Source organism: Cydia amplana, chromosome 1 (genome assembly GCF_948474715.1).
Source record: "Cydia amplana chromosome 1, ilCydAmpl1.1, whole genome shotgun sequence".
NCBI lineage: Eukaryota > Metazoa > Arthropoda > Insecta > Lepidoptera > Tortricidae > Cydia > Cydia amplana.
Window position 1 is genome coordinate 4,303,955 of NC_086069.1, and position 25,749 is coordinate 4,329,703.

The 25,749-nt window shown below is 37.2% G+C and overlaps 2 protein-coding genes across 3 annotated transcripts in view; both read right to left on the minus strand.

Moving 5' to 3' along the window:
* Positions 1 to 75: 75 nt before the first annotated feature.
* Positions 76 to 1,132, minus strand: LOC134652673 (retinol dehydrogenase 11-like). Its single transcript, XM_063507840.1, has one exon. It carries the CDS (start codon positions 1,027 to 1,029, stop codon positions 91 to 93), a length of 939 nt encoding a protein of 312 aa, XP_063363910.1. The 5' UTR covers positions 1,030 to 1,132; the 3' UTR covers positions 76 to 90.
* A 14,762-nt stretch (positions 1,133 to 15,894) lies between these two features.
* LOC134662120 (CDC42 small effector protein homolog) overlaps positions 15,895 to 25,749 on the minus strand; it is a 62,408-nt gene continuing 52,553 nt past the window's right edge. For both annotated transcript variants that reach the window (XM_063518394.1, XM_063518401.1), the window contains exons 3-4: positions 20,904 to 20,998; positions 15,895 to 15,969 (exon numbers count right to left, since the gene is read on the minus strand). In XM_063518394.1, the coding sequence (XP_063374464.1) occupies positions 15,961 to 15,969; positions 20,904 to 20,998 (104 nt within the window). In that variant the 3' untranslated portion in view covers positions 15,895 to 15,960. The remainder of the gene's footprint in view (positions 15,970 to 20,903; positions 20,999 to 25,749) is intronic.

Sequence of the window (25,749 nt, forward strand, 5' to 3'; positions counted from 1 at the left end):
CAGACGGCACGCTCACAAAACCAAACATTTGTTATATTTACTAAAAACTAAAGTCCTTGTGAATACTATTTCGACCTAATTAAAACATGATTATTTTTCCTTGGTAATTTTGTCGGAAAGATCCCACAGCTTGTCCGAGAGTTCTTTATCTTCGGAGCGACAGGAAGATGCCGTTTCAACGCAATCTGAAAAGTATTTCCCCGTAACATCACACAGTTCCGGCGATACGGCCAGGTGGATTGTGGTTTGAGCTCCCTCCTCAGGTGCTTTGAAAACGAGACTAATTAGAAATCTGGATAGTGCCGGTTGGTGGCGAAATATATCCGTGCTGACGGCGCCCGGGTGCAGGCAGTTGACGGTCACCCCCGTGCCCAGCAGGTCGCGGCTCAGCCTCTTCGTAAACAGCACGTTGGCCAGCTTAGAGTTGGAGTACACTCGAGAATGCTGCAGCCAGCTTTTTGCCGGTTTGTGGATATTATCCAAGTCTATCGTGCCATATCGATGCAGCAGGGAGGACACGTTGATTATCCTACTTGGAGATGACGTTTTGATCATCGGTACAAGCAATTTAGTTAGAAGAAAGGGACCGAAATGGTTGATTTGCATCTCTACAGGAAGGTCATCTTCGGTTAGTGAATTATCTAGTTTCCCAGTGCCGGCGTTGTTTATAAGGATATGGACATGGGTCTCTGTCTCGAGAATTTGTGAAGCAAAAGTCCGTACAGACTTGAATGATGCTAGGTCCAGTTGTTTGTAAACAACATTTCGATTGCCGGTGGCCTTCATAATATCGTCTCTCGCTCTGACGCCCTTCGCTTGGTCTCTGCACGCTAGTATGACCTTAGCTTCGCGCCGGGCGAGGTCTTTTGCTGTTTCGAATCCGATTCCTGTATTCGCGCCAGTCACGTTGACCACTTTGTTATTAAGCTTTGTTTTGCATGTACATTTTCCAGATGTCATTTTATTGTAAACTTTGTATGTTAAATATGTCACGAGGACGCCCGCTAATCCCGCTATATATAAAATCATGGTAATTGTTTTGAAAAAGTGCGCCCGAGCTTGCAACACGTCCGTCCACCTTGGATGCAAGTCGTGAATCAAAATAAACAAAATAAAATAAATAGTCTCGTCAGAGAACAGGTTATTCGTGCCCCACAGATAAATAACTACTGACAGTACTGACCATGTACTGACAGTACTGAATAGTTTCTTGGAGGTTAGATAAGCACAAGCACAGAGTATATCAAGGTTGAGCAGCTGTAATCGATTTCGCTGTTATGTTGACAGTGCTGATTGTGTTCTCTGTTTTATTTTATCATTATATCGTCTTTTTATGCACAATCACAGCAATTTTTTTCAAATTTCAGTGTTCTAAAGACCAAACACAGTAGTTAGCGCATTTAATCATAGGTACGTATTTTTCACCTCAGCTGCTCGAACAAGGGTAAGTACTTTAGTGTTTAAAAACATTAAGAAAAAAATGATTTTTCTGCGAGACAATTTTCTTGAAAGACAATTTTCAAAGTGGAGTCACGAGTCGGAAACTGTAGGAGTAGGAGTCTGAGTTGGATTCGGGGTCGAAGAAGAAGAGACTCGCAATGCTCGTGACTATATTATAAAATGTTTCGCTTTCTTAATTCAGACTCTAAATAATAAGCACTTTAAACAGCAAAAACGAACTTTGCTCCCTTGTTGCACCAATAACAATTTTTCACCAGGCATTAATTAGTCTCTGCCATCGTACCCTGTATTGTCTCCTGGAACATCAAGTGTTGTCCGGCTCGAATGACAAAAGGCCAGATGGAATATATTAGGAATATGTTAGGTGTTCTAACATTGGTTACTTGACAGATGGGTTAGTGCCTCTTGGGACGCTGTGTGTCAGCACTTTTGTCCCGTCTTATTTGAGTGGAGCAAATATCTTCGTGAACTTCTGTGAGACCGGACATATAATAACTATATAAAAACTATAAAAAGGTCACTCATGGGAAGCTATTGAAATACTATGCTGTCATCTGAACTTGTACACCAGTGATTGCGGGTTGGTTATTACCACCAGAGTGAAAAACTGTCAAGTAAGTACCTACTACGCCGGTGATCAGAATGGCCTTTAGCTCAACGTAGGGAGTGTTTTGTGCCACTCTGACAGTAGTGCTGAAAACGGGGGTAGATTCTCGCGGTCGCGCAAAGCTTCAATTTGCATTCTACGGCGGTCAGTCAATAAGTGAGGATAGATATTCTAGATTAAAGATCAAGTTCCTCTTTAAGGAGTAAAGAGCGAAACATGTTGAGCAATTTTCTAATACTTTAAAAGACGTGATGAGTGAATAGTTTTTTTTAATAAAGGTACATATAGTCCGTCAACCAAATCTTGTCAGTAGCAATGTAAAGCAAACTAAAGTAGGGCAACACTCAAAGAGCAGTATTGCGCTAAGAAAAGAAGCAATGTACATCGAACCAAAAGATTTTTTTTTCCGCTGAGCGCGCCCTGCGTACGTCAATTCAAATTGTCACTCGCGGTTTATTGAAAAAATTTGAAACGGACAGACAATTTAAAAGCGATGTTAAAACAATGTTAATCAAAATGATGAACAAATTTGAAGATATCAAAAACAACTCCCTTTCGTAGTGCTTATATTCTCTTTGTTCCCTATCTATGTCTTCTAAGTTTACTAAAATAAAATCATATCAAAATGCAGATAATTAGATAGTGCATATATTTGTTATTTACAATATAATATGCCACTAGTTAATGTAAATTAGTGTACTATTCTCGATGAATATGACATACCTGTGTAATTTTTTGATTGGTATATATTGTACAATAGGATTACATATTAAAAATAAAACAACTGATATTTGGGCGTTTATTTAATTTAAAGTTAAATAAGATAAGGGTCACTTTAGCTTACACTATAATTCAGGTTATAAATTGAAAAAATATAATGAAGTTACCAATGTTACCGGGTCACTTCAACCAAGCATAATACTCTGTAGTATTCTATTGCATCTTTGCAAATAGTCACAACTGATTGCTGAAAATATTAGACATGTGGGCCTATGGACGGTTTCCAGGACACATATTATGGTCTTGTTGGATAGATTTAGGCATACGTTTTAATTTTATTTATGCCTTTTAACCCTAAAACAAAAAACTGAACATAATCTTAAAAGTTCGAAAGAGTTCTTCCAGTATGTACTTGTCATAACCTCAATTTTTAGTAATGTTTACCTTCAACGAGCATGATTGTACATTGTAGGTCCCTTAGCTTTGCTTATTCTTATTTAATGTATTGGTATTTAATGGTGACAGCAGAAATATCTCTTGAAACAGAAACGATTCAGAATGAAAACCAAATGAAAACAAATAAGGTGACGGCTGTCGTTCACGATCCACATTCCACAGATAAAACACAGATGACACGCATTTTGGAATTATTCGAACACAGTGTTGCTAACCCGCGATTTTTCAAATTTGCCGCCTTTTACTACTGACAAGATTTGGTTGACGGACTTTACCTAATACTGGTCTAAAATGTGTTAAGTTGGACATAGAGTCTGTGCGGAAAGAGAAGAGTCGTGAAATGTATGGGATCCAATACATTCTACGACTCTTTCCGCACAGACTCTACTAAACAAATTTTTCCACAGAAAAAACGCGAAAAATATCTAATGGACACCTTGAGGGCCCGAAGTAAACGAAACGTATAAATATTATATTTATTCACGATTTTCATATCGGTCTCATGGGAAACATTGTTCAGTATGACCAATCATCTTAATACATTTTTGTTGTCAATTGTAGCGGTCTAGCATGAGTTGACTAGACCTAAGTTCGTAGGAGTGGTTTCGGTACTTGAAAAGCACAACTTAGACATGTTTTCAATAATTTCAATAAAAGGATGCAAATGAAACAAAGAAATACATCGTTATGAAATATTTTCTGTTCATAATAATTATATGGTACAAATTTAGTATCAATCAATATTGACCACAACAACACAATTATAACTAATTATCAACTAACTACAGGAATATAACTTTGTCATTTTAACCGGAAAAGGACAAAATTATACATAGGATAAATATTTATGGACATTTAGCAATATTGCTTTTCAGTAATAGAGGTAGGTGAGGGTGGGGAGGGTCGATCCCTAGGGGACACTTGGTAAACTTCATTTTTAATCAAACCAAACGAGATACAATTTTTTGCGCTGGTAACACTCATTCATTCGTTCCTAACTTCACGTTCTGTCATGGCACTGTATCGGAAAAGTCAGTGGTTCAAAAATGGCGGACGGTGAAAGATTTTCTGCGTACTATATTCAATTTTCGGTAAGCTTTAACTGGATTTATTTTATAATATGAGATGGAAATGATGTTAGTGAGTGTGCTTATTTTATTTGTTGTTTATTGAAGTGATGATTAACTTGGATTACATCGATATACGCGAACACATGTTTCCAGTACGGCACGTTTTATAATCTTACTATGTATGGGGAGACTTTGTCTTTTTCTTCAGGGGAGATATGATTCCGGGATCATGTCACCCCCAAAGCGATCAAGTATACATTGTAATAAATTTACTTACGAAATGATTCATAGAGCTATCATAAATATTTTATTTTCTTTAGTAAATCATGCCGCGAAAGTACGACCAGAGAAACACTGATTTTAACTTTCAAGGTTTTTGACTCATTATTGTTTATTAAAACGGAATTTAATGGCGTATAATTCAGTTTTTAATTATACAACCGACTCCGAAAACGGAATTATCCCCGTGGCCTTTGAAAAGACTGACTAAAGTTGACATCAACATTTTAGGAACTACCCGTACTTGGTCTTTTTTATCAAGTTAAACGTTTTACACACAGGGGATGTTACTCGGTCGACAAAAAACACTTATAACGATATTTGGTTTTCAACCGGCGATATTTGTTTTTATGGATGAAATGCTATTTCAATGGCTTTCCGACCTTATGTACTATAGAACCGACGGTCCATAGAAAGGATTTTAGGATTATGCAGCTCAAACACCGTCCTCGAAACGTGAGCAGTAAATTTCTAAACTTATTTATTATAGTAAACAATAACGACCAGTGATGGGTAAAAAAAATAAAATTGCTGTAGGTATCTGACGCTAAAAATACCTTCATAAGAACTTTAAAAAAATGAGCTTGTTACAAGAAATTGTATGTTAATAACTTAGATTTTTGTTTTTTTTTTGGTACAAAAATTGATTCCCTATTTTATGTTGTTTTATGGATAATACGATTACATTGTTTTTTAAAAGTATAAGATTATGGATTAATATGTGTTTGATATCTTCATATATTAATTTTCTGTAGATAAAGTGAATAAATTAATGTAGATACTACCCTCGAAATATGACATTCCCACTTAAAATCTTTTTACCAAGTGTCCCCAAATCTGGAAGACTTGATCCCTTCGGCTTAGACATCTGATACCGGAAATACAACTTCAAAGCATGGAAGATGCAATATATATATGTTTGCTGTGTATTTTACAAATTATAGATGCATTGCTGGTATGGGGAGACATGGTAAAAATATGTTTACCATGTGTCCCAAGAACCAGGGTCACTTGATCCCCCTAGGATCAAGGCTCCCGACCAGGGGTAAACAAGTCTCCCTTACATAGGGGACACATGGTAAAAGTCAACAGTATGGGTTTTCATTAAATAATGATCTAATTTATTGCACAAATCTGTTCTAATTCAAACTATTAATGAAGAGATAAATTCTGAGTCGTATGGTGTATAAAGTTTTTCAATACTACAAATAGTTAAGAAAATGTATACTAAAAACAAAAGGGGTGATCAACCCTCCCCAGTTTCCCCTATACATGTAAGCTTTAGTTTCAGTCTCTATAAAAATCTCTTGATTCGGTCATTCCACTGCCCAAAACTGTTCGGGCAAGAAGACCCAAAAGATTTTCATATATTAATAATAGTTCAATGTATTTTAAGGTTTGCTAACTTTGTCTCCTTCAAATATATTTATGCAATCAATTCCAAATTCTTTATATTATTAGCATTTGCTTAGCCACCAATTTTATCCTTTTTGTATGAACTATTTCTATACATAATTACATACGAATAGATTTTTTTGGAAGAATTTGGAGAACGCCCGACTTTTTGATGTCAAGGCAACTTGGTGGCAGAATTAAATGAATGAAACTATTGGGACCAGTAGGTACCTAAGCATAATTATCTGTGCGATTTTAGCTTTGACATAGTCGATTCATGGAAGTTTCTAACATAGGTACTCGTAATTACCGCAACATGCATCAAAATTACTCATATAACGCCCAATAAGCAAATATCCAAACTAAATTCACGACCGAAATATCTTACGACTATTTATTTAAACCTGGATATTTATCTTTTTGTACGTTAATCTAGTCCTCTTTCTGCATTTTAAACGGTATTGAGAGTATATACCTATATGCGCGATATTACTTAATCTCAAATGTATCACTCGCTTAATTTACTAATAAACATATAAATTGACTATTTTTAGGACTATTTATTTACGGGTTAGACAATTGATTGAGTATACAAATGTAGGTACAGTACAAGTGTAATTGAGCGGTTAGGGCATTAATTCAATGAATTATTTGAACACGGGATAGGTACCAAAATATGAAATATAAATATGTATATACGCGTCTTTAGTAGAATACCAACAGCCTAAACGTGTAAATTCAACTTTAACTGTTAATACTACCTATTGTAACTTAAAATTTTACTGATGTTTACAAACATTGATATTATTATATTTGATAGCCCATCCGCATTTTCAGCAGTCGATAGCACTGTTTGATGCGAATAATCTAGTTACATAGTGTAAGGGTAAAAACACCAGAGCACCATTTTAAACAATATTTATTAGGGAATCACAATAATAATCAGAGTTTTGGACTTAGGTAATACGCAACGCCGATCACGCGCAAAAACCGATCTCTAGATGACAGACGTCAAAGTGTTGCCCCACTCCCGGCTCTCGCAGTGATGTCAAGACCGCTGTTTGACGATGCCGCCTTTTAGCTCGGCCATCGCCTGACCCGACCAGCGCCCCGCAGGTCACTGTCATCAGTGCAGCCACTGAAGTCTGCCACAGCCAACGCAGTCGCAGCAAGCTGGGTCTTCACCAGGTGGATGTAGCCTCCACCAGTTCAATATTCTGCGAATTGAACAAGCACCTTTTACGCTCAGCCGATATACAAGCCTTGGTCCTTTTGAGTAATTCGACTCGAGTTCCGTTGAAACGGTCTATTTCGTTATTGTCAACTTACACCAAGATATTTAGTTCTATTTCAGTCGAATTGGAGTAAGGGCTTAAGCCGACTGAACCAAATGTAAGAAAGCATGACCAGGCTAGGTACCAAATAATCCGTGGTATGAGAGGTGTTAGGATATGCAAGTCTGCTCAGCACTTGCTTGAAATACACAAAAGGCTTAATTCACGTGCATATGACACCAAGAGGATATAACTACCAATTAATTAATTATGCAAAATAATAAAATATTGCAATGAGCGTGACATCTAGCGGCAGGTAGATAAACCACCCCCTTTTTTTTTTTAACACCATCTAACATAAATTATTTTCTTGTGAATAACGTCATATAACTTTGAAGGATTTATTAGATTTTGATAAATTTCTAGCATGTATACCCATGCAGCTAACCCAAACCTTCCATTGAGCGGTGCGTTCATACTGACCGCTTAACGTAACAATGACTATTTGTGTCGTTTTAAAAGCAAAGACTTGGAACAAACTCACAATTGGCTTCTCCGTTGTAGGATGTAAGACTCCCTCGCATGCACGCACAAAAATGCGTACATCTCGTGAGAGGCTAACATGGGACACGTCTCATGCATGTGCGGAGCTGCCTAGGATAGGACACCACTGCCCTTGTAGGCGCAACGACCGTAGAAGTCAGCCCTTCACGATAAGGTTTTCACGGAGCCCGGTGCACGCACTCGCTCCAACTGGGTATTTCGAACAGGCACTCCCTCCAACTCTACTGGATCCGGTACTTCGCCAGCGATCCCTAGAAGGTATAAGTGCAAGCAACCCTTTCAAGGTAACCTTGAGATCATCAGTCTTAAGGTCATTAAAATATCCTTTTGTAAACAAGGTCTCAAGCCAACCTCTCAAGGTCAACAACAAATAGTACGATACGATATAGATAAAACATTTATCGGTAGTAGAATTAATGGTCCTCTTAAGGATAATATCATATCGCATGCAATGGTCCGCCTCTTAAAGCCTGCACTGCAGATACCAGGAACAAACTAGCCTGTTAAAGATAGTCTTGTATCACATGCAATGGTCCGCCTCTTAAGGCCTGCACTGCAGATATACCAGTAACAAAATTAGCCTATTAAGGATAATCTAAGCTCACATGCAACGGTCCGCCTTTTAAGGCCTGCATTGCAGCAAATACCAGTAACAACCATCCTCTTAAGGATAGTCTTATATCACATGCAATGGTCCACCTCTTAAGGCCTACACTGCAAATACCAGTAACAACCATCCTCTTAAGGAAAGTCTTATATGACATGCAATGGTCCGCCTCTTAAAGCCTACACTGCAAATACCAGGAACAACCATCCTCTTAAGGATAGTCTTATATCACATGCAATGGTCCACCTCTTAAGGCCTACACTGCAAATACCAGTAACAACCATCCTCTTAAGGAAAGTCTTATATCACATGCAATGGTCCGCCTCTTAAGGCCTACACTGCAAACACCAGTAACAACCATCCTCTTAAAGATAGTCTTATATGACATGCAATGGTCCGCCTCTTAAAGCCTACACTGCAAATACCAGTAACAACCATCCTCTTAAGGAAAGTCTTATATCACATGCAATGGTCCGCCTCTTAAGGCCCACACTGCAAACACCAGTAACAACGATCCTCTTAAGGAAAGTCTTATATGACATGCAATGGTCCGCCTCTTAAAGCCTACACTGCAAATACCAGTAACAACCATCCTCTTAAGGATAGTCTTATATCACATGCAATGGTCCACCTCTTAAGGCCTACACTGCAAATACCAGTAACAACCATCCTCTTAAGGAAAGTCTTATATCACATGCAATGGTCCGCTTCTTAAAGCCTACACTGCAAATACCAGTAAACAACCATCCTCTTAAGGATAGTTTTATATCACATGCAATGGTCCGCCTCTTAAAGCCTACACTGCAAATACCAGTAACAACCGTCCTCTGAAGGATAGTCTTATATCACATGCAATGGTCCGCTTCTTAAAGCCTACACTGCAAATATCAGCAACAACCACCTCTCAAGGATAGTGACAAGCAACAGGCCGCTCCTTAAAGCCTCTGTAGCGATTACCGGCGCCAGGAAGTAGCCTATTAAGGATAGCATCCCTTGCCAAGACTAAAGTAACAGCCCTTCTTAAAGAGCACATAATAATTAAAGCTCTATAGCAGACATTGAAGAGAGTAAGTAATATAAATAAAATAATCACTCAGTTCTCAATCCGAGTGTCTAATAAAATTAATCAAGCACAATGTGTTTATTTTAGTCGGCAAACCCGTTAACAAAACACATAAGTATGACAACAGTAACCCAGTTCTAAATCTGGGATAAAACAAAATCACAACTCGATTCCAAACTCGAGAGTAAGTAATATAAATAAAATAATCACTCAGTTCTCAATCCGAGTGTCTAATAAAATTAATCAAGCACAACGTGTTTATTTTAGTCGCCAAACCTGTTAACAAAAAACATAAGTATGACAACAGTAACCCAGTTCTAAATCTGGGATAAACAAAATCACAACTCGATTCCAAACTCGAGAGTAAGTAATATAAATAAAATAATCACTCAGTTCTCAATCCGAGTGTCTAATAAAATTTATCAAGCACAACGTGTTTATTTTAGTCGGCAAACCTGTTAACAAAACACATAAGTATGACAACAGTAACCCAGTTCTAAATCTGGGATAAAACAAAATCACAACTCGATTCCAAACTCGAGAGTAAGTAATATAAATAAAATAATCACTCAGTCCTCAATCCGAGTGTCTAATAAAATTATATCTCAGTTCCTAATCTGAGAATATACTCGTAGTCAGTTCTTAATCTGAAAACGGTACCTGAAATAACAGCATTTGCCTTTAACATGGAAAATATAAAATAATAAGCAGTTGCTACTATGCAACCAATTGTAAATGATCATGTGCAACTTGGCTTGACTCTTCCGTGCCCCTAAATAAAGGCAACACTCTTACTATACCAACATTGAACTACAGTAGAGCCTGAACAGAAGTTCATGTTATCGAGGTTCCTCTCTTACCCAGGTTCGCCTTATCGAGGTTTCACAAATTGTATGTTTCAACCATCATGAAGTGTATATTGATAATGATCAATCAGTCAAATCATGGCACATATGCTTAAACCATAAAGCTTCCAATCCCAAGACACACATGGTTGATTTTCTCCAGCTGTGCATGTGCATTTTATGTGTAGATAACTCAACACATCATCATCCAGGTTAACTTATACCTGCACAAAACTAAATAATTTTGTTAAATGTGCCATGCAAGCACACATTGTAAGATAAATGAGTTCATAACATAATAAACCACAATTTATGCATTTTTCAAAACAATGAAATACATACTTAGTGAACCCACAAAATTTGTGAAACATATTATTATTTATAACTTCTGATTTATGAAACCCAGAAGTAATAAAAGTGTACTGTTTATTAATGCAAACGGTACCATAACACACTACAAGTTCAGACGAAAACCGTCAATAACTTCAAACAGTAGCTCGTGACATGATATTCTTCGGTCAATGTTCATTAGCAGTGAATGGGTTAAAATAGTTATTTGGAAAGCTTTAACCAAGCTATTTACCTTCGTTTAATATTCACCCATAAAACACTTATCGGACTGGAACGTTTAGAGTCCAGTCGCACTTGTATGTAAAAGACATGTATCATGTAGACCGTCAATATCCATATTGACTCCTGAAAGTATTTACCTCGCTTACCATTAGCAACAACCTGCTTTACCAGTGTCATACTCAGCTCAGTAAATATCTTGTTCAATATGTCCATCTCTTTGACAAGATTTTAACCTTGGAAATTCATCAAACTTCATCAGTAATAAAGTTTTGTTATAATGAAATGCATCTGAAACATACTGTTAGAACACAAATGATTATCATTGTCAATAACTCAAACACTTGACAATGTCATGCCAATAAAACTTTCATTAGTTTGGTAAGTCTGTTTAAATATATGTCTTTGGTTCATTTTATAATATGACATTTTGTGAAAAATATTTGCAATGCAAACTTTAACCAACATCCCAATGAACAAAACAACAACCACAACATACTATAAGCTGTATGCAATTAATTTGTATAAACATTCATAAGATTTTTCATACATAGAACCAATCAATAATATGTACAGACAGAAATTTTCTCAACATCTCAAATGATTTATTGCCTTATTTATCAGTATGTCTGCAGCTTAATGTTAATTGCAAAGATGCAGGAGGTTATATGTGATATGAACTGTCTTTTAAAATATTCAGTCCGAGGAGGCTCCGGAAACATGGAGCGACTACTTTTGTCACAGACAATACTAACCAGCTACAAATAACTGTCACCTTTCGCTTATTCACAAAGCGCACTTTACCAACCCACAGTCAATGTAACACATACTAACCGTTAGTATACATGTACAACATGAACAAGCATTTTATTTCTAAATAAATACCTCATTTTCCATGACATCGGAGATTAGTCACTTATCAACATATTTTCTCCATATAATGAATTATGAGCACTAGGACATAGTATACCTGGCATCCATAACCAACTAACTTTGAAATATTATCCATGTCCATCCAGGCACATTATAGAGGCCTGACCCGATAGCCACTCTAGTACCTTCAACGACGATATGGTCGTTCAATTCAAGAATCATTGCTGTCAAATTTCTGGAAATTACACAGACCAAAAACATACCAACAAAGCATTATTTCAGTTGCAATAAGCATGTGTAATATCACCCACACACACACACATATGAGACAACAAGTAATTTCTCCTCATTGTCGTTGTAACCAGTATTCCAGTGTTTGAGAAAACTTGTAATCTATTTTAATTTGACTGAAAGGATAAAGTATTAAATAGCACTCATTGTTAATCATGAAAGCATAATACCAACATACATATAGTATCAATCAAGGCTAAGTTTACATTACCAAACTTGTTTTGTATGCTTTTTACTTGAATGTAAATTTCACCACGACACAAACTTTAGAAAATGATCATAGCATTTTGTTAATATGTCATGTAGACATACTTAATCACATTATGTTATGTATCTGAAAGCACATAGATTACAAAAATAACACAACATATAAGTGAGGCAGTGAATATTTACCACTATGGCCCCGGAGCACTGTTAGGTGTTGGATCGACAGACTTCTTACCTGAGTTAACTTTTACCTGAGTTACTCTATAATCCCAAGGATTTATTTCATTCATACCAATATCAAAATTCAATTGTACCTAATGGTATCTGTCAGCTGCTTATGTCTTGTGATCTTCTGCTGTGAATATTGTAATACATACATGCCAGCAGCTTTATTACACTGTCAATATGTTTTATTTTTGACAGTCATGATCATTGATGTACATAAACTGAAATAGGTATCTGAAATCAAACACAAAACACACAAAACACACGGCAAAGGTACGATACGCCAGCCAATAGCCGGCACAGGTTAGTTTTGTAGGCTATTCTTGTAGGTATGATTTTGACACCAATCTTGGACTTTGTATATTTAAGTCCCTAACTGAAGAGTGGTGTTGGTGCATTTACTCATTACAATCAGATTAACGATCAGAACAATGAAACGAGGAAGGACTACGCGCGGTAAATTTCGTAATGTCAATTTCGACAAATTATATCGTAGTAGGCGGGGAATCACTATCGCACTTCTGAAGCTGTAAGGGTAAAAACACCAGAGCACCATTTTAAACAATATTTATTAGGGAATCACAATAATAATCAGAGTTTTGGACTTAGGTAATACGCAACGCCGATCACGCGCAAAAACCGATCTCTAGATGACAGACGTCAAAGTGTTGCCCCACTCCCGGCTCTCGCAGTGATGTCAAGACCGCTGTTTGACGATGCCGCCTTTTAATAGGTAGTTCAAAATTAAAAGTTATAAATAGTAAAAGTTTAACCTTTTAACCACCGTAGACTGGCAATGTAAGACATACAAAATCGGGCTGATTTCGCCGCGGTCTGATAAATAAGACAAAACTTCGTGATGTAACTTCGTACCGCCGGCGACTCGAGCACACTCGATGAGAAATTCTATGGCGGTTAAAAGATTTAATAATTGGCCCAACGTCTATTGACTTTTCGAAATAGGTAAACTGACAAAAATAAGTTACGTAAGAGTAAACGTGAATCGACCACTCCACATCATAGGTACTTATATTATGCCTTATGTTAATAACTCATCATTCTGGAATTGACACCAGCAACAACCCTAAAGATCCAGTAATTTTATACATTTTGCGTTTGCGTCAAATCCGGTAGTTCTGATTTTTTGCAGACTTGTTTATGATGTTGGCCCAATAAATAATCCAAGTTTGTGACCTCGAGCGCCGAACGCAACTTTTTCAAAAATGGCGAAATTTCGGTTTTTTTTTTAGTTTTGGGCAATTCTAACCCTAAAGGACTAGTTTTTGATAGTACCTTCGTTTTTAAAGAAGACTAAATTTGCTACAATACGAGATTAGAACTGTCTCTGTAGATTGAACAGTTTCCGAGATAAAGACTTTCAAAATTTAGATTTTGTTGAAATTGAGCTCGTAAGCTAAGTGAGTGCAGTGAGTATGCACTTTTGACTCAGGCGATGCCGCTTGGCACGATTGTTCCTAAGGTCAAACAAAGCTGATTTGGCCCAGTAGCTACGAGATCGTACCGTGCCTACCCCCCCCCAAAAAGGGAGGGGAAAGGTCGGATCCCCAGGTCCAATCTTTGCTATATTTCTTTCTACTCTTAGCAACTAGGGCAAGTTATATATCATTTTCATACAATTTAGGGATGAAAACATTATATTCATACTTTTAAATCGCCAAGTTAAGTGTTTTTTTAAAATATTTTACTTTATTGGCCATAATTACATTTCTATGGAAATCGTCACTCAATCCCCTTCATATTTTTACAAAAATGCCTGCTTAGAAGTGATACTTTATAGAATAAGGAAGTCCTAAATTATATGAAAATCATATATAACTTGCTCTAGTTGCTAAGAGCAGGAAGAAATATAGTTTTGATTGGACCTGGGGATCCGACCCTTTCCCCTCCCTTTTTGGGGGGTAGGCACGGTACGATCTCGTAGCTACTGGGGCAAATCAGCTTTGTTTGACCTTAGGAACAATCGTGCCAAGCGGCATCGCCTGAGTCAAAAGTGCATACTCACTGCACTCACTTAGCTTACGAGCTCAATTTCAAAAAAATCTAAATTTTGAAAGCCTTTATCTCGGAAACTGTTCAATCTACAGAGACAGTTCTAATCTCGGATTGTAGAAAATTTAGTCTTCTTTAAAAACGTTTAAGGAAGGTACTATCAAAAACTAGTTCTTTAGGGTTATAATCGCCCAAATCTAAAAGAAAACCGAAATTTTCGCGGTTTTTTCGTTTTTTGACAAAGTTGCGTTCGGCGCTCGAAGTCACAAACCTGGATTATTAATTGGGCCAACATCATAAATAAGTCTGCAAAAAATCAGAACTACCGGATTTGACGCAGAAGAGCCACGTTACAAAATTCTACAATTTCACTGGATTATAACATCAATCGGACACAAATATTGTACGTATAATAAGTACAGTAATATATGAAAACATATAATTATATAGGTACCAGGTATATTTATAGGTAAAAAGGCAGTTATGACGGAATAGGTACTTATAACTACTACTGGATAACTATTCAAACACTTAAATTTAATAGAAAAAGGTATGATTCGTTATAATTTATGTCGAGCGTTATATATTGTAAAATCTGTGCGGAACCCATACATGTTCCACGACTCTTCTCTTTCCGCACAGACTCTACCTAATGAGCAGCGTAAGCATTGCTCCGTGCTCGATTGACTTTATTTTTTCCTTGCATCACTTTTGTGCGTGTTTATTTTATGAAATAATGATTTACTTTTCCAACATATATTTAATAATTGGACTCACGGTTTTTCTATTGTAAGTGATATAATTTGTTCAGCTTCATTACGGAACACCATTTTACTTAAAACAAGTGAAAAATTCGAGAACAATAAAATTTGTCTGTCTTATAGAGTAAGTATATACTTAATATATGATAACATCATTTTATACAAGAAAGCGGAATGATTTTGTGTCGATAAAATTCACCCAAGGTCTATCGTACATGGGCAGCTTGCAACATAGCTGCCGTTCAGTTGATGAACTTTAACGGCACAATTCTTTACCAACTGAACTGAACAATAGGGAAGATATAGGATTATCAACGCCAGTCTTTGAATAAGTACAATGCATTGTAACATATAATTCGAGACTTCTCTGAAGAACATGGAGAACGTAGAGGTAACTTTAGAATTTCGACAATGGCCTTTATGCACACTAGAACTTACGAACTAAACACTAGCGTAACGCGACAATAAATACGACAATAAGGGCCACTTGCACCATCCCACTAACCCGGGGTTAACCGCTTAAACCGTTAACCCATTGTCAAATTGTACTGGTAACCATGGTTACCCCAGGTTGAACCGGTTAACCCCGGGTTAGTCGAATGGTGCAAGTGGCCCTAATAAGATCATAACACGATTAACACGACAGTCACTCAGTCCAAGCACTAGCCCTCGGCATGCTCGTTCAGTATGCCTGGAAAAGAGAAAAGAGAAACGTTAGAACGAATGTTCGCATATTATATAATACAGTGTACTGGGGCCTTACCATGATGTCCTTATTGCGAATCAGTTTAGGTCCTAAACATAATCGCAATAAGGACATCATGGTAAGGCCCCTGTACTGTACAGTACTGGGCAATAATATATAACTATAACACCTCCATGTTTTTACGGTATAACTTTTTTTATATATTTGTGAGAGACTATTCGCTTCAGGGATCGGAACCGGTTTTTTGCAAAAACTTAGAAATAACCATATTTTTCGAATTATTTTATACTCGAAATGTAGGACTCAGTTGTGTTTTTAGGTTACGACTTCGTATTATTAGATTGCCCAATTAGAAATGAAGTAATTAGCAAAGAACGAAAAAATACCGTTTCCGTTCCCATACAAAAAATACCGGTATCCGATCCCTGATTCGCTTAATTCCACCTCACTGCTTTAGGTAGTCTAGTAGTAGGTATTATCTTGAACGAGCGATAAGAAAAATTGGTCTCATATAATGTTTTTTTCATAGAGGTTTTTTGTTTTAGTAATATGCTGAGTCTCCTAAAGGTTGAACACGCCAAAACTGGGGCACACAAAATGTAGTACAAAATTATAATAAAAGTGAAAAAGTATATTATGTTTTACACATTTAATAGCATATTTAACGCTGTTTAAAATAACATTCCATATTTTAGATTTGGTCTACACAGTAAGCCATTTTTCTAACTTTCCTACGTACACGGCTCATAAGACTTTGCACCATGTTAATAGAACACTGTCTTGACGCCCATGTCCACATCTTTTGTAGTTCAGGGACCGATTTTACTCCGCCGCCTTTCTTTTTTAAAATTCCCTTCATAATACTCCAGTACTCTTCAACGGGCCGCAGTTCCGGACTATTTGGGGGGTTGCACACTTTTGGTACCACCACGATCCCATTTGCAGCATACCATTCCATCACTGGTTTTGAGTAGTGGCAACTGGCTAAATCTGGCCAAAACAAAGGTGGTGAGTCATGCTTTCTTATGAAAGGTAGCAAACGTTTCTGCAAACACTCTTTTCTATAAATATCGCCGTTTATTGTCCCGGTAGTAATAAACGGCCGACTTCTTTTCCCACAGCTACATATTGCTTGCCAAAGCAGGTACTTTTTTGGAAATTTCGAACGTTTTTTTAATTTACACTCTTCAGGGGCGTCTACTCTACTTAGGCTGGTATAGAACTCTTGCCCAGGAATTTGTTTAAAGTCACCTTTTATGTATGTTTCGTCGTCCATGACGACGCATGCAAATTTGGTTATGAAATTCTCATAAAGTTTTCGAGACCGTTTCTTCGCGGATGAGTTCTGTTTCGAGTCTCGATCTGGTGCTGCCTGGGCCTTATAACTCCTTAGGCCAGCCCTACGTTTCACTTTTTGAACATAGGACTGAGACATTTTAACTTTTTTAGCAACATCGCGAGACGAAATCTTAGGATTTGAGGCAAACATGTTCACCACCTTCTCGTCCTTTTTTTTATTCTTGACACCCTGCACGCCTCCACTTCCTGGCTTCCGATCTATTGTTAGGTGCGCACGGAACTTTTTTAATACGCGACAAACCGTAGATTGAGGACATTTCAGTCGTTTCGCGATATCTCTGTAGCTCAGTAATGAATTTTCTACGTATTCGTGCAAAATTCGCTCGCGTTGTTGATGTTGTTTGCTCGACATTTTGACAACGAATAAACATAATTTAAAAAAACTTGATAACATTATAGGCCAGTGTCTTGTGACCAAGTAGGTGCCATAAAAGTTTGTATATCTCTATTATTTGCATAGCAATAGTCGATTGTACATGCCCCAGTTTTGGCGTGTTCAACCTTTATTGAAATCAGAGTAGGTATTTCATTACAGTATTCATCATAATAATATATTTGTATAAAATATGCAATCTACAAACTAACCTAAAAGATGCTAAAAGTAAACAATTAAAGCACATACAAAAACACAAAGGTGATATATGTATATTATTGGCCGGTACTGTATGTTTGTATGTTGTAAAAATACTGTTATAAATTAATTGAAGAATGTAAGACGTTAGTGAAAACCGCAAAAAAAAAACCGGTCCAGCGTCCAAATGAAATGGCATCGAGAGAACAATCAAATGACAGAATAAGTGAGACAAAGCTGTTAAACATTAATTAAATATTAAGGTGTTTAGAAAGCCTTTTTTTAGGTTTGCTGTATAGGTTTGGGTTCAGGAACCTTCAGCAAAACAGGCTACGTACGGATTAGTACGAAAGCCGATGAAGAGTACGTTAAAAGCTATTGATTTGGCCCGCATGTAGCCACCTATATGTTCAGCTTAAATTAACGGTTTGAAGGAATTTATCCTATTGATAACATTCAAGGCTCTCTATCATTGGCCTTATTCGTTTGATGCACACAGAAGGGGACACCCTTTATGTGTAATGAATGTAACTAATAAAAACTTAAAAACAGCAGCAGATTCTAAAGGCTTGGCCAAACACAGCGCGACGCAGCGCCGCGTCCGCTCCGCGCCGCGCGACCGCGGCACATGCTAACAGGTTACCGACGTCAAACAGACTGCGTCCCGCCGGTATCACGCCCCGCTTTTGTCGCGCCCCGCGCCGCGCGGCCCCTTGCGTCCGCGCAGCGCTGCGCCGCGCGGACGCGGCGGGACGCGGCGGGCCGCCGCGTCGCGCTGGGTCACATCATGACATCAGTCGGATCGGACGTTAGGCAGCGAGCGGTGGCGCGCGGCCGCGCCGCGTTCCCGCGCGGCTGCGCCGCGTTCGCGCGCGCGATGAGGGTGTGTTGAGAGCGCGGTCCGCGCGCGCCCTGTTTGAACAGTCATCGCGTCGGCATCACGCGGCGCGGACGCGGCGCTGCGTCGCGCTCTGTGTTTGGCCAAGCCTTAAGTCGGAGTTGTAAGCAGCTAGCTTATAGAAATATTTATTTGTCCTATTTGGCATCTTCATTGTTTTATATACGAAAACTTGCTTTTTGTTCTGTTCTTTGGCATAGACTGAGAGCTGTTTTCAATACTTAACCTTTATTTGTGGATTTCGATTCATAGTCATAAACATGCACTGTTATCATATTTGCTGTCATCAAGTTTATATATTACTAATATACACGAACTTCAGCGGCTCATGATTTTGTAAGCCCGTTTAACATTGGTTTAACATTCAGTAAGTAAATGTTCAGCAGGCTTATGACTGTAGAGTTTCTGATAACACTCGATAGATGAAGGATTTTGGGGGACATGCTAACACAACGATCGTTGGCAGTCCGCAACTGTGGGACTTCCTGCCTCGCACAGCTAATGGCTTCTCTACACGATGGGCCAGCGCCGGCCACTCCAAGGGACGCATTTATGCGTTAAAGGGAGCAAGCGATATTGCTATCTCATTCTACCGCATGGCTGCGTCCCTTGGAGTGGCCGGCGCTGGCCCATCGTGTAGAGGAGCCATAAACTGTGGAATGAATTGTCGCTGTCAACCTTCATGAAAAGGGCGTACATCTTAAAGGCAGGATTCGCACTTACAACCCCCCTGGTGTTGCGGGTGTCTATGGGCGACGGTAACTGTTACTATCAGGCAGATTCGTCTGCTCATTTGCGTCATATACCATTAAAAGGTAAATTTTTGAAGAGGGTGTTTTTTCGACATTTGTATGGCAAATTTTTATTTTTGGAAAATTAGATTTATAATCATCGATTTAGGAAGGATTCTTAACAACAAAAAATATACTGTACGAGGCACCACTCTACTTTTTATAGTTAGCTAGATATGGATGTCTGAAGACCGACATTTGTATGGTACTATTTAGCAATTTTTAAGGCGCTTTAGACATATATATGGCATTTTTTCGACATTGTATGGCAGTATCAAAATGTTTATGTCCCTATTTATTAATTTTGTGGCATTTGTAAGACCCTGACGACATTTGTATGACGCCTTTTCGACATTTGTATGGAACTATGTCGACATTTGTATGCCACAAACGACATCTGTACGGTCAAAATAGCCGTAAGTACAAATGTCGCCATACAAATGTCGTCAATAATATTTTTTTGGCGAAATTTCTTACACCATATAACCGATTCACTTATTTATTTTACTATATATTTTAACACTATATTTGCAACTATTATTATGAAGTACACATTTTTATTTCGACTGTGTACCAACATATGAAGCGTCCATACAAATGTCATTGTAGTCGTACCAAAATATATCGAAAGAGATTATTACCTGTTTTTACATAAATAAAACTGTTTCCGCGTGCATACTTAATAGGTGATAGACGCCCAACTAACCGCACTATTGCGTCATTTGCGTCGTAAAGTTAATCTAATCGTTATTCAATAGACAAAGAAGATTTTGGGGGGTATCTTTAAGTCATAACAAAACAAGTGCCGCGCGGGACAACGATAAAAAGGCTTCTCTTGTTTTATTAAATAACGCATTAAATTATCGAAATTACTAAATAGATTCTCTAGAAAATGCTCTTATGAAAATATAAAGCTATTAATAATACGTTGCCTACATCCAAAGTTATGATTTTTTAAATTGGGCAATGCCGCCTGGGACACGCGAAAAATGGCAAATTTCGCCGTTTTTGGACCTATAAATGCGACTTTGTCAGAAACAAATAATATTTAAGGTACAGTTGTACATTATTTTTAAAGTTTATAATACCTACACTGAATGAAAATATATACATATCTAGTCTTTAAGTCCTATGGACTTCGAGTTTTAGCCGTGGGACAGCAAAAAATGCCTATTTGAAAATTGACCCTAAAAGTGTTGATGATCTTCAAAAGTGGCAGTATTAGAGTTAGACCACGATAAGTCTGCAACTATTTTGATAGCACACGCAGTGCAGGTGTTATTTATAGGTGAAATCCCACCTTGACTCCGTACGCCACCTCGTAGCCGCCTTTGCTCTGCATCTGGTTCTGGATGGAGTGCAGCAGCGAGGACGGCATGTCCACGTCCGTGGACCCTGGAATACACAAGCGGTCGTGTTACAATATGATTCATAGGAAACGCTTAATAAATGCACTTTTGTGGACATTATTTGTACAAGAAATACAACATATGAGTAGCTAACGAAAAATTGTAGTTTTAATCACGAGCAAATGCCACAAATTTGCACGGACACTACGAGTAACTAGACTATATTTTCAAGGGCTACATTTTAAAACCTTAAAAGTTTATAGTTGGCTCAGTAGAAAAAAATCACGAAAACATGTCTAATTAAAACTCATTTTCAGGTTGTATGTAATATTTTAAACATAAGTAGGTATATTTTCAGAGATATAAAAGGTAAAAACCTGTACGAAGGCCATTTCTTCCGTCACAAGATTCACGCGGCGCTCCATATCTTTTGTCCCTTTTCTATGTCCTGACTTGACTACCCCCTCAAACATGATCTAAGTAGATACGAATGCTTAAAAGTAATCGATAATATTAAAAGAATACTATCGTGTGTGTATATTAGATATAGGGTATATTACTAGTTAATAACGAATATTATAAACGCATGATAGAAAATAGAGTAAAAAAAACACACCATAATTACAATATTATATTCGAGACTCAATTTTACATTGAGCTATTAGACAGCTAAGTACAACACCAAGGCAAGCCGAAGGTTCTATGAATAGAATACGTGACTGAGATACATTAATTACCAATTCCATTATTGGCTATTAATCTAATCATTTTATAAATCACGCCATTTCTCCATCTAAAAGAACATTAGCAAAGGCCGGCAGAGACTTAATGAGCGGCGAATGGTTTATAAATAAAACCAAATAGTATAACGTAATGTTTTAATATAATGACCCGCAGAAGGTCGTTCCAAAGCCGAACAATGGCGTACAGACGTCAATGTTTTGTGTGGCGTATGGTCAACGATCAATCCGTGATTATCATATTATCTCAGTTCAATTCAATAGTGATTAAGCATTGTGTGAGCTTGTGATTCTTGAGGCTTAGCTCTATTGAAATAGGTTTTTCCACTGAGGTATACCTGTTTTTATATTTCAGATACTATAATGAATGACAGTTCCATTGCTTAATCTACCGCCTGCACCTACCCAGTTTGTCTGGTTTTGCCATTTTAAAGTTCATATTCTTACTAAATATTTAAAAACATCATGAGGAAACCGGACCCAATAAGGCCTAGTTTCCCCTCTGGGTTAGGTCAGATAGCAGTCACTTTCGTAAAAACTAGTGCCTAAATCAATTCTTGGGATTAGTTGCCAAGCGGATCCCAGGCTCCCCAGAACCGTGGCAAAGAGCCGGGACAACACGAGGAAGATGATGATGACTGCGACAAAATATTTGTCACTGTAAGTAAAGGATATACTTACATAAAGAAAGTGAAATTCATGGTGACATGTATAATGTATAAAGGCGACGAAAAACCATTGGAGTTCACTTTTATAACATTTATAAAGATTTATAATATTTATACAAACAACATTAAACTACAAGTATTGCGTTGGCGAAAAAATCGTATTATTAAAATCACTCCCACAAGACGTTACCCTATTTTTAACAGATAATACAGAAGCTTAACTTTCAATCGATCACACATTCACTTTCACGTAGATAATGATAATGTAACTTCGTATGAATCAATTAAGGCACAACATACGATTAGCAAAGTAATAACAGACATCAGCTATGCAATTCATGATCGTGCCCACATTGAAGTTTAATATAAACAGTCAAATCTAACGAAGTTGTATGATTCCTCCTTAGATGTTTTCGTGGTTGCTTCCTAAAGGAGACCGAGCTCCGGCTTGGCAATATAATCCCAAGAAGTCACTCAAGTGACTATTTATCAATGAGTTTTTGTTATAGGTAGGTAAATACATTAAAATAAATATTTTTAGCGAGCGAATTATAAGTAACTTTCTCACTATAAGTAATATATTTTGAAATATTGATCATAGCGAAAAAGTGTATTGTATCTTATTTGTAGAAAATTTTAAGTAGATTACTTATGTAATAGAACATTATTTGCTACGGGCCACCGTTTAAGAGTTATTTACGAAAGATCATAAAAAGGGACCTATCAATAATAGAAGAATATTAAGAAAAATAATATAAAAGAAGAATTTATTGCTTGCAAGTATTCTCGCGGAGCCCCAACAGAGGATTAATAACTTTGTACATTTTAGTATGTAGTGCGTTCACAAACACTTGCGACCTTAGAAAGACGTGACCCGTCCAACGCAACTGAGTGACTCAGCCACTAAATATTACATTACTGATAATAGACAACAGACACGGCACGGACATATAGCGAAATAGATCGTCTTTGTCATTCGCTCATAAAAGTCGTAGTTTACAAATATTAAAATATTAGGAAACCATTTTTACATGATTTGATGTGTAAGTATTAACCATACCATAGCTATCTGCCCCTTCGTTTGATTTGTTTTTTGCCCTTTTGTTATAAAACTTATAAACTTATATAAAACTTATTTAAACTAAAAAATTTTTTGTTATAAAAATTCTAAAATAATTGCAGCATTGACGACATCCTGTTCGCACACTTAAACAAAATTCTAGACAATAAGTTTATACTAGGTAGGTATATTTGATTGTCAAATGATACGTACGGGTGTTTTGTAAAAACTCCGAATTTTGCGTATTCATCGGAAACGGGCAGTGCCGCAAAGTTTAAGGTCGAGACATTATGCTATTTTTAAACGATTTGACCTCCGCTCACATTCAATGGCAGTGTGACACTCGAAGCCGGGAAAATTACTTTTATTGTAACGCGAGGAAAATACTATTTGTAAAAAATTTCAAATCACATCCAAATGAACGATATTTACGATTCAAAATCATCAATTTATCACTTAAAAGTCAATATCACCAGCCAACAGGAGGAAATCAACTCTAAAGATGCACCAAAGTTTGCCTCTCTTATGGATAAAATAAAACTTTCTTATCAGTTTTAGTAGAATAAAGAGAGCCTTTAAAAAGAGCTGGTGGTTGAAATCTAACTCAATTTTGTACCGTATTCTCGCGTAATAAATTCCAAATTCAAACTGGTTTTCCATTGTAACGGGTGTTGTGCGTGGTGGGACGAGTAGAATACAGCTGTCACCTTTCTCAGCTGAGCCTTCTGAACTTCTCGTACAAAGGACACAAGCGTAACTAACTGCGGTTTCTATTCAAATATCCTTTTTGAACTATGACGGCCTTTATAACGAAACTACTGTACGGAATAGTTTATAACAGTAGATATATGTACAACAAATATTGTAATAGCAAATGAAAACAGCGCTTAGATAGAGCTCGGCTAAGCTAACTTAGCACTGACTTGAAAAGGACAAATAAACGTCATATTTTGTCATTGCAAATTACATGCAGAGTTAGCTTTGTCCGACTCTATAAGGCGCCATTTCTTTTGAAAAAGACGGAAATTAAGGAAACATCAAAGAAACATCAATTGCAAGTTAGTTCAATGACTTTTGTTTATGGCAAAATGTTCTTCCTAGTGTTTCAAAACTGATGTTAAATACTTCTTTTACATCAGGATTTTGTAGTTATACATTTCATCCATTCCCATTATATGTATTTTCCATGTCCATTTATATGTATTTTCCATAGCTGTTTGCGCCCATGAAAATGCACAAATTTAAATATTGATTAAAGTAAGAATCCTCTGCTGTGAGTTATTAGAGGAGTCGTATAAATAGGCGTATCCGGCGGAGGCGGCTCGTCAGGACGAACTTGGACATCACAGGATTTTGGACTACAAGTCGGTATACCCCATTATCAAAAAACGGACGTTTTTTTTGCGTAGGTATTTTCTTTCGCATGCTTTGATTTGCCTGATTCTAGCAGAGTTATGACTTGTAAAGTGACAGTTTTTTCCTTGTTGCTTTGTCAGATTCATTTAGCATTTAGCATCTAATTCTCTACTACCCGAGTCTATTTACAACTTATACCATGTTTAAAGTTACCTGTACTTTCGCAAAGAATATTATTTTGATATGTATAGGTAAACTATAGTTAAGTACCTAGGTATCTACATAAAGTGAGCAAACATCGCATAATAAGTAGGCATGCAAACATTTTACCACAGGTTTTAAATCCAACGGTATTCCTGGCATTCAACCTGAATATAAACATTATATAAACAATGTAATTAAGGTAAATGACATGTCTATTTAAAGATACAAATCATCCATTCCATTTGCTGTAGGTGCTTAATAAACTTGTAGTAATTGTATACATATGTAAAGGAAGTGGTCGGTTGAAACAAACCTAGCGTAGCTTTACATAAGAGACTCTTTCAGGCCCATTCGAACGTACACTGACATCAGAGTGATATTTGAATGTTGTCATTTAGTTATCGTGCGTCTCGCTCGCGCATGTACGGATACGGACAAGTACGAGCGAAACGCACGATACCTAAATAACATGATTTTTCAGTGTACACAAGTTCGAATAAAACTCTCTGTTGCACGAGAAGGCCGTTTCAAGTGTTTCATATTCTGCCGTCTTGCAAGAAACCGAATTACGATAGTTACTGAGAATTCATTGGTCATGTATATTGTGAAGTAGGTATTAAATTAATAATATGCACATTGTTTCCACAAAAATGATGATTTATATGTCGTTATACGTTGCGAAATGTGAAGTAGGCAGAACTGCGTACCTATTTATTAATTGTTTCCAAGATAACTCTGGGCTATAACCTTGCGGGCATTTTTCTCTGTC